At 37.8% G+C, this 14,812-nt stretch overlaps 1 protein-coding gene across 3 annotated transcripts in view; it reads right to left on the reverse strand.

Annotated features, from left to right (window-relative positions):
* Window positions 1–1,842: 1,842 nt before the first annotated feature.
* LOC131427065 (uncharacterized) overlaps window positions 1,843–14,812 on the reverse strand; it is a 279,078-nt gene continuing 266,108 nt past the window's right edge. For 2 of the 3 annotated variants that reach the window (XM_058589969.1, XM_058589968.1), the window contains 2 exons: window positions 8,118–9,432; window positions 1,843–2,890 (listed from right to left, as the gene is read on the reverse strand). In XM_058589969.1, the coding sequence (XP_058445952.1) occupies window positions 2,658–2,890; window positions 8,118–9,432 (1,548 nt within the window). In that variant the 3' untranslated portion in view covers window positions 1,843–2,657. Of the gene's footprint in view, window positions 9,433–14,812 lie in introns of all 3 variants that reach the window. The other variant, XM_058589970.1, reaches the window with a different exon arrangement.

The following is a 14,812-nucleotide window of genomic DNA, read 5'->3' on the forward strand; positions in this document are numbered from 1 at the left end:
AAGAGAATTGAAGGATTCGGCAAATACCATTAAGGGCTGAGGCCAGTGTGTTTTAGGGCGCTTTAGAGGGCTATTTTCACTCTTCACATCTGATTTTCTCAGAAACGGTGACGAATATCAAAAAACCCAACTGACAATCTCTTAGAAAATCAGTTTAGATTATTCTGTGAAAATTTCAGAATGATTCATTGACTTTAGCGGTCGGGAAAATCTTTTTTCTGAAAGAAGAATTGCACAGCTGAAAAAGCCGTCTCTCCACTTGTTCATTAAATATTTCGCCTTCAAAAGCATGGATCAAAAATCTATCCTGACAATGTCTAGATAATTTAATTTAGATGTGATTAGTGCATAAAAACATATATGTTGTCGCGATAAAAATGAAGTGAATGTTATTTTTGTGAAGGTAAGTCGATTTCTATGCACGCACAATTTTTTCTGTTCTGTTTTTAGCAAGGTTGTCAAACAAGCGGTAACATATATGCTTATATATGTCAATCCCATTCAACCGATTGATGTAGTCAAACTTGTAACCGAAAGTATCAAAACTTTCTTGGCCACAAATTAAATTATCTAGACATTGTCAGGATAGATTTTTGATCCATGCTTTTGAAGGCGAAATATTCAATGAACAAGTGGAAAGACGGCGTTTTCAGCTGTGCAATTCTTCTTTCAGAAAAAAAGACTTTCCCAACCGCTAAAGTCAATGAATCATTCTGAAATTTTCACTGAATAATCTAAACTAATTGAAATTGTCTGTTGGATTTTTTTAATATTCGTCATCGTTTCTGAGAAAATCAGATTTGAAGTGTTAAAATAGCCTTTTAAAATACACTGGCCCCAGACCTTAATGCCTTCATCCGTTTCTAGTGCTCTCAGTCATTAATCTGTTTCTTCTCATCACGTCCTTGCTTCTCATCACATCCTGCTCACTCACTTCATCATACTCATACTAATTGCACAGTGATCCGGATCCACAATTGATATAGGAAAACTTATACAAAACAGCTTTGCCGAAGACGCCATTGTAATATCTTTATCGGTTTTAGTGTTACAGCTATTTTAATAGAACAACTTAGGGTGTTCCTAAAACAATCAGCATTGTAGCACATAGCCCAGGATACCAAACGGAGCACTTCATTTGTGACAACCGGTACGATCAATAGGAACGTATACATAGGAAGGAAAACCTTCAAAAGCGTCTACTTCCACTTGTGAGGTCACACAGTGATCCTACGCTTTTCTGTTAGGATTTAGCTTCGTGCCATTACTCACCAACCTAAGGAAGTGAAATCGGAGGCAGGTATGAAGAAAAAATGGATTTCCACACAAACAATCAAACTGGTATCCAAATCTCTTGTACATAAGTACCAGAAAAATGTAGCCTCGAATCATTTAGGTGAGCAAAAAAAAAACCTTTTTTCATGTCCATTCAAGCTAAAAACCAAAATCGGTATTTATCTGTTTGATCCGTGAATTATCGGTATTTTGGGAGTACATATCTGTATTGCAGTATAGAGGTCAACCTGGCAACGTTGGTAGGAAGCAAATTGGGGTACCACATGTATTTCAATTTTGTCATCGAGTCACGAAAAAGGGATCAATTATCTTGGACTTAAAATGTTCACAAAATGGTTACGAATTCAGACTAGTTTTCATTCTCAATAATTCTTTACGAGTTAGTCAAAAAATCGTGACAAAACTACGAATCCTACCTGAAATCTTCATCCAACGTCCCGTGCTTTAGCATTACTTTGAATATGATGGCATTTCTCAAATAATCGGAATTGATTTGCGTGTCTTTTTCTGAGTGTATATTAATCGAAATTATGAATAGATGCGACATATTTGACTGTAAAATAAATTAACTTAGAGCCTAGAGTGTTTCTGTCGTAAACTAAAATACTTGTTCACTGAAATATAGCCTACTATTTACAAAAAAAAAAAACAAAACAACGAATGCCACAGATTTCTTTCCCTAGTTTTACAAATACAGAACACAGTGTAGTTAAATAGCCTAATAGTCTAATAATATCGTCATGGAAATACTAATTTCGAATGCCGCCTCTCTGACAGGACAAATAGGTTCCGGTTGTGGTTCTGGAGAGAAGAGCAAAGCCGAAACGCATGAGATTGAAAGTATGAGCTGCTAAAAATGATTGGGGATTTGATTGCTGAGCGGTTCGAGTTCGACATTCGTTCCTGACATTCCTTCAAACATACACACATACACATTTGTTTATAGGTTTCCTACGTAACAAGTAATAAGTACAATTCTAAGAATCCTTCGTCACTGGGTTTCAATTCGTTGCCGTTTTGTCTGGAGCAAAGCATTCACTGGGTATAAAATATACAGTATTTCTCCTGAGCTTACATTGCGTTGCCTTGTGTGGTAACCCTAAATGGTTTTGTATAGTAGTGTTTATATAGTATATATGTAATATATTCTCTTCACTGGTCAACAAGAAGAATAGAAGTATTGTTCTGCTGGTAGCTGCTAGAGGATTACAAAGGATCAGTTCTCAAATTTTGATTTTCATTCTGTGTTAAAAAATAATCAGTCTATTAAAATTTCAATAGTTCTTCCTTCAAAACCTGGAAAGAAGGACTCCCGTCTCAATGGGGGTGATGAGGGCGGGAGATGAAAGTGTGTACGATGATCATAGATATAGCAGATGCGTAGCACTGGTCGTGGTAGCGCCGGAAGCGATGAGCAACGAGCAAAGGCTAAGTAGGCTTGAGGTCACAAGGAACCGGCCCCGAGTTTGCCCTGCTAGTGAAGTGCCCGAACAAGCGTTGGCAACAGTGGGAGGAACGGGAGGTGCACAGTTACTGATCGGAAGTGGTTGTTGCTCTTGCCAGGGCGAAGCGGTCGGATTTAGTGGTTGGGGTCCTGCAAGTGAATATAGAAAGAAAGAAAAAGAGCGCCGGAGTCGGGGTGGGAGACAGAAACGCAGTGATCAATTAGTGCGTGCTGAGTTGGGCAAAATTTATGGACAGATTGTCCGTGTCGGTTTTTACCGTGGATCAGGTAGTAGCGTGAATGAGGAGGATCAGGGAGGGGGCATGCATTATTCGAGAATGGCTTCTCCGGATGTGGGAATGTGTACGGAAAACGAGCTGGCACACAGTCTATTGGTGATACGTGGTAGCAGGCTGAGATATTACACACAAGGTCAGCTTTGAAATCATGCGGAAAGATGTTAGTGAGAATACAATGTACACACATACGCAGCGTTTGGTTGTTCTACCCAAAAAAAATCTAGTTACTTAAAAAACTATTCGAATAGAAAGATGCATGTTATTTGCGCCTTTTGAACGCCTGTTTTGGTTCCAGTGGCCAAACCAATTTTCTATATACTCGGCTCAGGCTTCGGCCGGGATGGCTTTTAGTTTCTTCAGCGAATTACTTTCTATGTCCTCGATCGCGTTATGGAGCGTTCCCCGGAGTGAATATTTTAGTTTTGGAAATAGGAAAAAGTCACCGCGGGCCGTATATGGCGAATACGGTGGCTGAGTGATGACTTTCGTTTCGTGTTTAGTCAAAAATTCAGTCACAATTATGGAAAAAATGTAGTTTTCTCGGTACGAACTTGGCATCGATGCGTTTCATACCCAAAACATTAACCAAAGTGTGCTGAGTCAATTCATAAGAGAAGCCAAGATCGCTTGCTATCTCTCTAATGCTAACACTACGATTTTCAAGCAAAATTTCCTTCACTTTTCGATGTTATCGTCGTTTACAGAGGTGGACGGAGAAGCAGCATGAAGCAAAATTTTCTACGATCTCACGACCCTCACTGAATGCGTCATGCCACTCAAATACTTGCGCTCTCGATAAAGTAGACTCCTCAAAAAACTTCTGCAACATTTTTAATGATTCTGTAGCCGAAATTCCATTCAAAACACAAAGTTTCAAGCAAACTCTTTGTTAAATATTTTTTCATAGTAAAATTTGCCTGACAAATTTTTTATGTTGTAAACAAACAGCTGCCAAACACACATTAATTACAATTCCCATTCAAACTTCACTTGCCTAGATAACGGGAGTTTTTTGTTCAAGGTAGGTATGTTTCTGTGGCACAATAGCTAAAAGGAAGTTCTTTGTGATCTAATGATTCTTATTTTTTATTCCATTGATTTTATAGCTATGTAATTCTCAAATCGCACATAATATTCTGTTATTTCTGATGGAAGTTTTTTGTTCAAATTGATTCAATGGAATTTTACAGGTTTCTTTCTAACAGTGTAGTGAAATGCTGTCACTGCATAGTGTCAGCCGTGATTGTACTATTCTATTTGTGGTTACAGTGATTTTCATTGGTGAATCACCAACAAAGATTGCGATGCGACAAGATAGCGACAAAAAGCCGCAAAGATAGCGAAACTGTCATTCGCATCGATTCAACCACTTCGAGACCACAAACCAGAAAAATATTTTTTTTAATTGGCCGTTAAATGACAATTGTTTTTATAACCAGAAAAATTATACAATGATACTTTGTAAAAATCAACGTCTTTGTCTTTAAAACCTCGTGCTTCACTCGAAAAATTATCAATATTAACCATAAAAATCAATTACTGAAAAAATTGTAAATCGTCAACTCTAAAAACTCAGTCGTCTTTGACAGATACATACTTGCCGATGCTTTTATTGAACAAATAAATAATTTTTGTTGCTAGATAATATTACCTTTTAAATCTGTAATTGCCTTTAATCCACCAGACAATTTATTTCGCTATTCGATCTTATCCTCGATATAAAAATGCTGCAAACTTCAGTACAACAGGCAGCGAAGGGATTAAAACAACTGGCCAACTCTTGGACAGAGATGCCAGGTAAAATTTTCACGTCTGCATACTAGAAATCCTCCAATGAAAGTTTTAAATTTTATAGGTATGACGAGAAAAACTAAACAAGAAGCCCGACGCAATTTTAAGTCTGTAAATTGGACGACTGTATATAAAAGTTTCAAAAACCTTTAAAAAGTCTGCAAAACTGCACAGTCTGCTTACAAAAGAAATCGACCAATTTACATGCAAATCTGCAACCTGGCAACTGCGTCTCTGACGCTCATTATTTCGCAATTCTGCGGCGGTTCCGTCGCATTCTATGCCACGCTGAAAACCACAATAGTGATTTTTTTCACTGGTGATTAACGAAGATTGCGATGCGACAAGATAGCGACAAAAAGCCGCAAAGATAGCGAAACTGTCATTCGGATCGATTTAACCGCTACGAGACCACAAACCAGAAAAATATTTTTTTAAAAATTGGCCGTTAAATGACAATTGTTTTTATAACCAGATAATTTATACAATGATACTTTGTATTAATCGACGTCTTTGTCTTTAAAATTGTAAATCGTCAATTCAAATTGTAAATCGTCAACTCTAAAATTTCAGTCGCCTTTGACAGATACTAACATGTTGATGCTTTGATTTAACAAACAAATTATTTTCGGTTGCTAGAGAATATTACCATTTAAATCTACAATTGCCTTCAATCGATCAGACGATTGATTTCTCTATTGGCTCTAATTCTTGGTATAAAAATGCTGCAAACTTCAGTACAACAGGCAGCGAAGGGGTTAAAACAACTGTCCAACTCTTGGGCAGAGATGCCAGGTAAAATTTTCACGTCTGCATACTGGAAATCCTCATATATAAATTTTATGTCTATGACGAGCAAAACTAAACAAGAAGCCCGACGCAGTTTCAAAAGTAAATTGGACAACTGTATATTAAAGTTTAAAAAATCTGTAAAATGTCTGCAAAATTGCCGAGTCTGCTTGCAAAAAAATCGACAAATTTACAAGCAAATCTGCAACCTGGAACCTGAAATTTAATTTGAAAGTACCGTAAAGTGGTAGATTTTTTGCTATTTTCCCGTTTCAAATTAAATCAAAGGAGAGAGAAATAAAATTGGATCGACAAGGCTGCCGAACACACAAACGTTTCATCGTATATAAACACATTTTTTGTTTCGCATTCAATCTTTGTGAAAGTTGAATATTTTTCCATTGGAATCCATGTAATGTCCAACCCATACGATAGAATTATGTGATAAAACTTCTCATCAAAATAATAAAATGTTTGCTGGCAACCCGGTACAGTTTGCTCATATACGAGAGGGTACAAGAGAAATACGATGCGCAAAGGGAATTGAGCGAGCCAAGTGGTCGATTTAAAACTCAACACGCGACCCTCTGTCCTCAGACCTTAATTTCATCCGTGAGTACTGTATTTTCGGACAGTTCATGCGTCAATGTAATTAAAATCGCTCAACGCCTAACCATTAACGCTGTTAAAGTAAAGTGATAATATTTGTATTTTTTTTTTCAAGTTCATCTGTAGCATTGGTTTGTCAGCAACATTCTTGAAAACGGAATCAAAAATGCTCTTCCAGCGAGCCATTCTGCAAGTGGAGAAACAATTTTTAATGCCCTGTCAACATTTTACTGGTGAATTCCCTTTTGGGAATCATAATCTTTTGTTGCATTTCTATACAATTTCTGAGTTTAGTGATAAAGCTATAAGCAACCACTTAGGTAAAATTTCGTTGTTCAAGCGGTAAACGATTAGCTGCCCCCCGAAGAGACTAGCGGTAAACAATATTTATTGTAATAGACGTATTGAGTTCAAATAACTAAATAATTGGTTAAAACAACTGAGACATTTGCACAAGTGTCACTTCATTGAAACGTTTCGCTTTTACGCTTAGGGTGTATGTCATTGCTCTACTGTAACGTTTTATTACTCGTTTGTGGTGCATGTCTTAGCTGGGTGTCATTGCTAAACTGCCAGCACGATAAATTTAGAATGACAGTTAACTTGAAACAACAATAGATTAGTTGTACCAAATTTTAACCCATCAAATTCAGAAAAAAACTAACATTTTAGTTGTTTTGCGATCGCTGGCCTTTGCGTGTAGGGTCTTAGTACTAGCCATGCAATGATTCTATACGCTAAAAATTGGCCGTGCGAAATCTGTTGAAACAGAAAGCCCATATTCCACAGAAGGAATGTAATGTCAAGACTCGGTTTTGCTTTGCCTAGATGACAATCTCTAGTATTCAAGTCGATAATATAATATCACTCTGTGATCGAGCCCCATGATAATGTAAAAAGGGGCTTGGATTTGGAAAAGAGAACTTTAAAGTAAACAAAAAATCTTTTAACCTGGTAATGTTGAGCAATTGTCATTTAGCCTAACCACCAAAGGGTAGAGCTTTATTTGATAAATCAGGTTTTGTTTCAGCTTCATTTATCCATTTGTCTGGATGATAAATAGTTGAACCAATTTGTTTGCCATCCTCTTGTTTGCAATAGCAAACAAGCTAGTGGAAGAAGTTAAACATCTAAAATTTAAAAATGGAGTAAAAGATCTACGTCGACTTAGGACGAAATCAGGGCTCTTCTTCTTCCAATGTGTCAACGTAGTTAATGAATTTTTGACTAGAAACTTTTTTGTGATGCGAAGAAATGATTTTAATTTGGAAAACTGTTTCGTTAGAAAATTATGTACCAATAATTTTGAATGAATGTGAAGTATTTGTGTTAATGAGATGCATGCTCCGAGAGTCAGGAATGAATTGGGAAAATTGTTTGAGATGCAAATGAATGTTATTCTGATTGGGAAGATTCCCGATTTTTTTGATCTGTTTCATATGCACAAAATGAACGTTGTTTATTGAACCTATTCAAAGTTCTGTGCTTATTTTGATATGAAGAGTATGACGTGAAAAATAATGCTGATGAGAGTGAAGAGGACCCTAGGGTAAAATAAAACCTTACACATGCGTTAGTCACACCACTCTGGTCCTGTTTACAGAAAGAGAAATCGTACAATCGTCACACTTTTATACACGATCTACTATATCTATGATCAGAAAGGACAAGCTAAAATGAGAAAGAATTTTTTACAAATGAACAAAAGAGCTAAACAAAGTGAAAGTGTTGGTCGGAGTGTTGATCCTCGGAACCTCATGCTCCAAAGAAAGTAGGTAATTATTCAGTTCATAACAAAAAGAAGAATAAAAACAGGTTTTAGAAATCCATATCGCCAAAATGATCCTCATCCACAAAGTTCAAAGATTGACCAGCGAGATTAAGGTTACCTTCGTCGATCTCGTCCTCCTCGATGAGCTCGGTCGATCCATGAATAAGATCGTCCATGTCCAGTTCGGCGTCTAAGTCTTCTTCGAATTGTGCAGTTTCTTCCAGGTTGTTGCTTGGAGACGACGAACGGACGATTGGCGTTGCCAAGGAGGTCGACACTGCTGTTGTCCTAGTTGTTGTTCCTATTTGAGTTGATGTTGTTGTCGTCGTCGAGACAGAGGTACTTGTTGTTTTTCCCCTGCCCCGGATGGCTGATGGCACTACTGAACTACTACTACTACTACTGCTACTACTACTACTACTACTACTACTACTACTACTACTACTACTACTAGTGAGACTACTACTATTAATACTACTACTGCTACTAGTGCTTTGCAGTGGTTTGGCTTTCTTGTTAGGACCGAGGCCTCCGCCTCCGTTACCCGGACTTTTCTTGGGCTTTTTATTATTTACATTGGGAGTATTTCGGTTGCCGACTTTCTTCGCCACTTTCTTCTTCGGACCCGATCCTGCTGTCGGTGCCGCAGGTGTCGAAGCTACTACATTTGGTACGTTCGCTGGGGTTGTGCTCGCATGATTGCTCATATTGCTAATACTTATACTATTTGCACTATTGGGACTACCACTACTACTACTACTGCTGCTACTGCTACTACTGCTACCGCTAAAACTACTACTACTACTAAGACTAACAGCACAGTCGCCATCTTCCGTCCTGCACCTTTGACTTTTCGCTGGCCCTGGGGACCTTCTCCTACCACTATTTGTACCTATGCTACCACCTAGCGGCCTGAAGCAATGTTCTCCGGCCGGTTCGTCCTCGCGACATTTCCGTCGTTTTTTCTTCTTCTTCCGCAGGGTGTCCTTGGTGTCTTTGTCCTTGTTACCGCCAGGGGTTACCAGCGGATTGGGTTCTTTGGCACCGCCTGACGCGGCGGGCTGACTAGCGACGACACTCCGCCCGGCACCGCATGCCGGACGCGGTCGCATCACCTTGGCCGTCAGTTCCTGCAGGGCTCGACCGGATTCGCACAGCTGCCCCAGTCCATGACGGACATGGTTCGGTCCGAATAGTCTCGAGATCAATCGCTCGACGCGATCATGAGCTACCGTTTGGGTGAGGGCTTTCGTGTAGGTGGCCAACTTGCCCAGGGTTCGGTTGACCGGAATCTGAATCTTGCGGGGCTGGCCGGTTTTGTTCAGTGCCAGATAGAGCGTCCGGCGTCCGTTCGAGTGCTGCGTCGAGCTGTACGTGTTGTAGTGGTGCTGCTCGATCTGCTCGTTGAACACACAGTCGTCGGTGGAGTCTTTCTGTTTTTGGGCGAAAGAGAAGAAAAAAAGTAGAGTTAGTGTTCAGTTGTGCAAGGGAAAAACTTTAAATTGGAATATCAATGAGTCAGAAAAATAAGTGCTTTTCTTAAGATGTCAAACATTTAGAAGTAAATTTCAGAATTAGCTAACTCTACCGTATATCAAAATGACGACTTCACTTCACTTTCGCGTCGCTATGGTCTCTATTATAGGAACAAAGCACAATACAGTGTGGTGAACAATAAGACATTTTAAGATAAACAAATCTAAAGAACAAAAAAGTATTGGCAGTGTCGGTTGCACGACCAAGGGCAATTGTTATTGGCTTTATAAGAAGCAGTATTCGACCTTGAGTAAAGGAAATTTGAAGGAAAGGAAAATTGTACCTTGGCATGAAAAAGGTACAAGGGCAACAGTCCATTTCGTTGAACATAACAATGTCAAAATATAGCATACTCGTGTATGTGGAGAAAAAATCATTGATGTGTGTATGCATGATATACCAACGTCTGCTTTAGCTTTAGAGATTGTTCTATTACAAAACAGATGGCGCAGTACGGCGAGGTTCTTTTTATCGACAATTTGGAGGGTTTCTCCTTCCAGGTGTACGCAATGGCAATTCGTGTAAACCTAAATCTCCATTTAGGAAGTCTTTTGGAACGCAGTATTCGATTTAAATTACTTTGTTAAAAACCAAATAGCAAATAATGTAATATTTTTTCTCGAAGTAAATTCCAAAAAACTCTTTTCACAAACCTGCTTCGTAAAACGTATGCAAAAACGAGGCTTTTGGGTAATTTTAAATTATATTCGTATCCTGTATGCTCTAATATTAAGTGGTCGGAATACAATGTTTGAACTCGATTCAGAATCCAAGATGGCGACTTCCGGTTTGTTGATATTCCTTGACAACCATTATAATATGGGTATTCTCTAAATAGGTATGACTTCCGGAGAAAGCCCTTGAAAATCATTACAATATGCATAAACATATTGCTCAAAAAGTCCCGGTATAAACTAGGAAAACAAAAAAAACAAGTTGCAGAGCATGTCTTTTTTGAAGATCATGAACTCACTACCAATGACATAAAAATCTTAAGACAAATTTACAATCCATGCAAATTAGATTCAGCAGAAATTAGTTTAGAAATATTCAAAAATAACTCTACCTCTTTATTAAACCGAGCCAAGGGAATAGATATTCTTGGTTTTTCCAGTTACTACCTAAAACAAAACATAGAAAACACTTAACCTCTTCCAGTTTCTTTTACCTGTCTTTTCCTTTTCAATTTTTTGTTCCTTTTGTTGTTTACCTAGTTACGTTTTCTACCCACTTACGTATGTATAAAAGGAACTTCACTGCTGCATTCTTTTAATTAACTTATGAAACGTATACACTGAAGAAGGATGTAAATAACATTCCGGAACTTTTGTGAAAATAGTGACTTTGTGAGAGTGTAATGACGTGACATAGTAGAGATAAACGGTACAACAGTTCTATTAGTGACAATATTCTACTAACAGCTCAAAAGGAAAGACAATATTCTACTAACAGCTCTAGTAGGAAAACAACATTTCTTTGAAAAATTATTAATTTTTTTATTCATCGACATTGATCCCCTTCAAGTGCAACACGATCGTTCCAGCGCTGCCCTTTTTGAAGCCATGCTCATAGAATGGCATGGCCTTGGCCTCAATATAGGCTTCAGTCGCTGAGATAACCTTCTCGTTCGCGCCAAAGCTGGTAGTCTCTCGGGGCTAGATTAAGAGAATATTGTGTGTGAGGACTTTCGCTCAGCTGACTAATAATGCAACCACGAAATAAAATGGTTTATTTATGATGTTTATACTGTTACATACCGACACTCGATATCTCGTTCAATTGCGACTAATCGTTGCCAAACAACTTCCTGAATCGAACCCAAGTGGGCTGCGTAAAATGCATCGACTAACCTATCACGCCATACTGTGTTATTTAAATATTTTATCAGATAATATCAATAGACTGTAAATTTCCATATAGGTTTTTGTAACGACGCAAGGAATTCCATTTAATACGAAGTACCATTACAGTTTTTGAAAAAAAAACGTCAAACCTAGTTTTTCGACATCAATTTATCAAACCTGTTCCGAAAATACTCATATTAAATGTTTCTTAAGAAATAACGATCAACCGGAAGTTTTTAGATTTTTTTTTATTCAATATTATAATATAATTTTAAGGCACACTGCTTAAGCTCTAAGATGCCAAGGGTATTTACTAATCTTAATTACGACTAACTTAAAACTAGAATAGTATCATCATGTAATGTAGCGGTAGCGGATTCTCGAGAAGCGATCGGTAGTGGCCGGTGAATTGAATATTGCATGGGGGTCTTCCATATGCCGTTGGCGAAGATCCATGTTGGCCGCATCCTTCGGTCCATGTGGGTCCGCGGGAAACACCCCCAGGCTACGAAGGCCCGGCGGCCCCGCATGCTGGTTTTCGACTGGGGCGGCCTTCCGTGGACGATGATGGTGATGTTACGGAAGAGAATGAAAAAAAAGTAAATATTGTGGAAACGGGGTAAAAAGGGGATGTGGGAACAAAATGTTTGAAAACGATAAAGATCTAATTAGTTGCCATCGAGATGGTGAAGAGACAGGGAAGGGGTAACGAAAAAGTTAGTGGCAAAAAAGATCTTGTTAGTTCCAATGAAGATGGTGGACAGGGACGAAGTTTTTAGATTTGAAATTGACATGAAACATCGTTCTATGACATCTATTGTTGAAATTCGTTTTGTAAACATGCATATTGAATTGGTTTTTAAAGAATATAAATAAACTGGAAGTCGCCATCTTTTGTATTTCGAACCAATTGCAAACATCGTTTTTTTTTAGCCTCTACTAATTAAACCTGTTCCAAAAATGTCCATATTTATCTTGGATTTCAGATAGACTTTAAGCATCATTTGCCGTTTTGAAATATCTATATGATACCTAATTGCACTATCCATTGCAAAAGCAAAACTTTTATCAGGAAGCAAATCCAAATGACGTAGACTTTTATTATATTAAACATAGTCGATTTAAGAACTTCCGCTTCAGTCCATAAATGGAGGTTTGGGTGTATTACGTAGGCGTTTGAAGAAGTCAATTCCCTCCTACTTGGTTTTCGGAAGCAAAAGAATCTTAATCCATATCGCGGTGCACATACGAGAGTCAATTGACATCATTCCAGTACTGTCAAAATCCAACCCATTTCTGTGAGCCTTGCGAGCAATCGGAGAAAATAACACTTACAACTGAGGGCATCGAAAGCTTTTCTGGGTCAGCTCTAAGCAACCACAGCGCTCCTGTGACAAAATACTGACAACAATATTATACTAGAACAAGGTCACCACGGTTAACAACGATGCCGACGACACCAACAAACCAAAAAATAATAAAGAAGAATCAATCGATGAAGGTGCGATCTGTGAATCAGTAGCCTCCCAAGCCTCGATATATGGTAAAGAGACTGTCTTTCATCCCGGGAATACACACAAAAAAAATGAATTTTACAGGTGACTTAATCCCTCAGACGATGTAATTCATAAAGACCTAATTTGTCAAATGACGTAAATCTCACGTAAAACATACACCACTTTTACAGCAGACGAGTAAATTTACTTGCCTCAACACTTAAAAATATTTCAGAATGCATTAAACATCTGTTGAATCTAATGTAAAAATGAGTCATTTTCGACGCTCGTATATGTCGGTCATGAAAGACGTAAATTTACACGATATTTTCTAGGTGTGCAATATTAAATTTTCTTCCACGTAAATTTGCGTGAGCTGGGACGCTCCATTTATGTGCATCTAATAAGATGTAAAATCACAGATTTTTTTTAAGTGTGATAGAGTATCGATGAGCTTTTCTAGGATCGATAAGCTAATAGTAAACATTTCTCCATTTACCTCTCTATTTTATCTCAACAGAGGCACAAAGTGGGAACTTAAAAAATCATGGACAGTGTGATTAGAAGTCATTTATTGTGGTCTCTCAAGATTTCTAATGAATATTAGTCTACATAAAGCTAATAAATTTGAACGAAACAAAACTGCTTGGAACTTCCTTACTCCAGTGAACAACTCTAATAGTTAAAGCCGGGGTTAAGATTTAAAGATCAAATGAAGGGCAACATGTCAGAAAAATGGAGAAAATGACCCTTTGAAAACCGTCGAATGACAATAGAAGACATTGCGGACAATTTTGGCTTTTCAAAACGGTTATTGAATATCATTTCCAAGATGCTTTTGGACCTGAAACGCATCAAATCTCGATTGTTACAAGAAGCACGGTTTTTAAGTGAACGAAACAATGCTTTGTGACTATCAAGACAAACTGAAACGTACACCCAAAAATAAATGAATTTTACAGGTGGCTTAATCCCTCGTACGATGTAATTCATAAAGACCTAATTTGTCAAATTACGGAAAATTTTATTTGTAGTGACTTGATGTTAGATGAGCTTGAATTTTACTGGGTTCGAATGTAACTTGCGTTCTACTAGTAGGTGCGACTGTATGACTTTAAATACATCTTTTACCGGCCAAGCAGATGCATGCTTCTGTGGCTCAGTCGATTATCAGACGAACTTGCGATCCAATGATTCTCGGTTCAAGTCGCGCTGGTTGCTACAAAATTATTTTTTTTATTTCAATGAATTTCATGTCATGGAGTTTTAGACACAATATTAAATGTTCTTTCACGTAAATTTGCGTGAACTGCGACGCTCCATTTATGTGCATCTAATAAAATATAAAATCACAGGGGTTTTTTTAAGTGTGTAATTCATAAAAACCTAATTTGTCAAATGACGGAAATCTTCATTTGTGATGACTTAATGCTAGATTAGCATGAATTTTACTGGTTTCGACTGTAACTTGTATTCTGCTAGCAGGTGCGACTGTATGTATTTAAATGTACCTTCTACCAGCCAAGCAGATGTGTGCTTCTGTGGTTCAGTCGATTAACAGACGTACACTTTGTGATCCAATGATTTTCGGTTCAAGTCGCGCGGTGGGTGCTATTAGAATTTGTTTATTTTTTATTTCAGTAAACTTCATGTCATGGAATTTAAGACACAATATTGAATGATCTTCCATGTAAATTTGTGTGAGCTGCGATGCTCCATTTATGTGCATCTAATAAGATGTAAAATCACAGGGTTTTTTTTTCGAAGTTTGTAGATTTATGCCTACTATTCGGAATTAATCGATCAATTGAGTGAATACCATGCTAAAAGTGAAGCAAAACCGGAAAAAATAGCACCAAAGTAATTCAACAATCATGGTCAAGAAGACTATTTTCTTCGATTATCGTGGTGAAATGCACAATCATTTTATTCTGCCG

Source organism: Malaya genurostris, chromosome 2 (genome assembly GCF_030247185.1).
Source record: "Malaya genurostris strain Urasoe2022 chromosome 2, Malgen_1.1, whole genome shotgun sequence".
Lineage (NCBI taxonomy): Eukaryota > Metazoa > Arthropoda > Insecta > Diptera > Culicidae > Malaya > Malaya genurostris.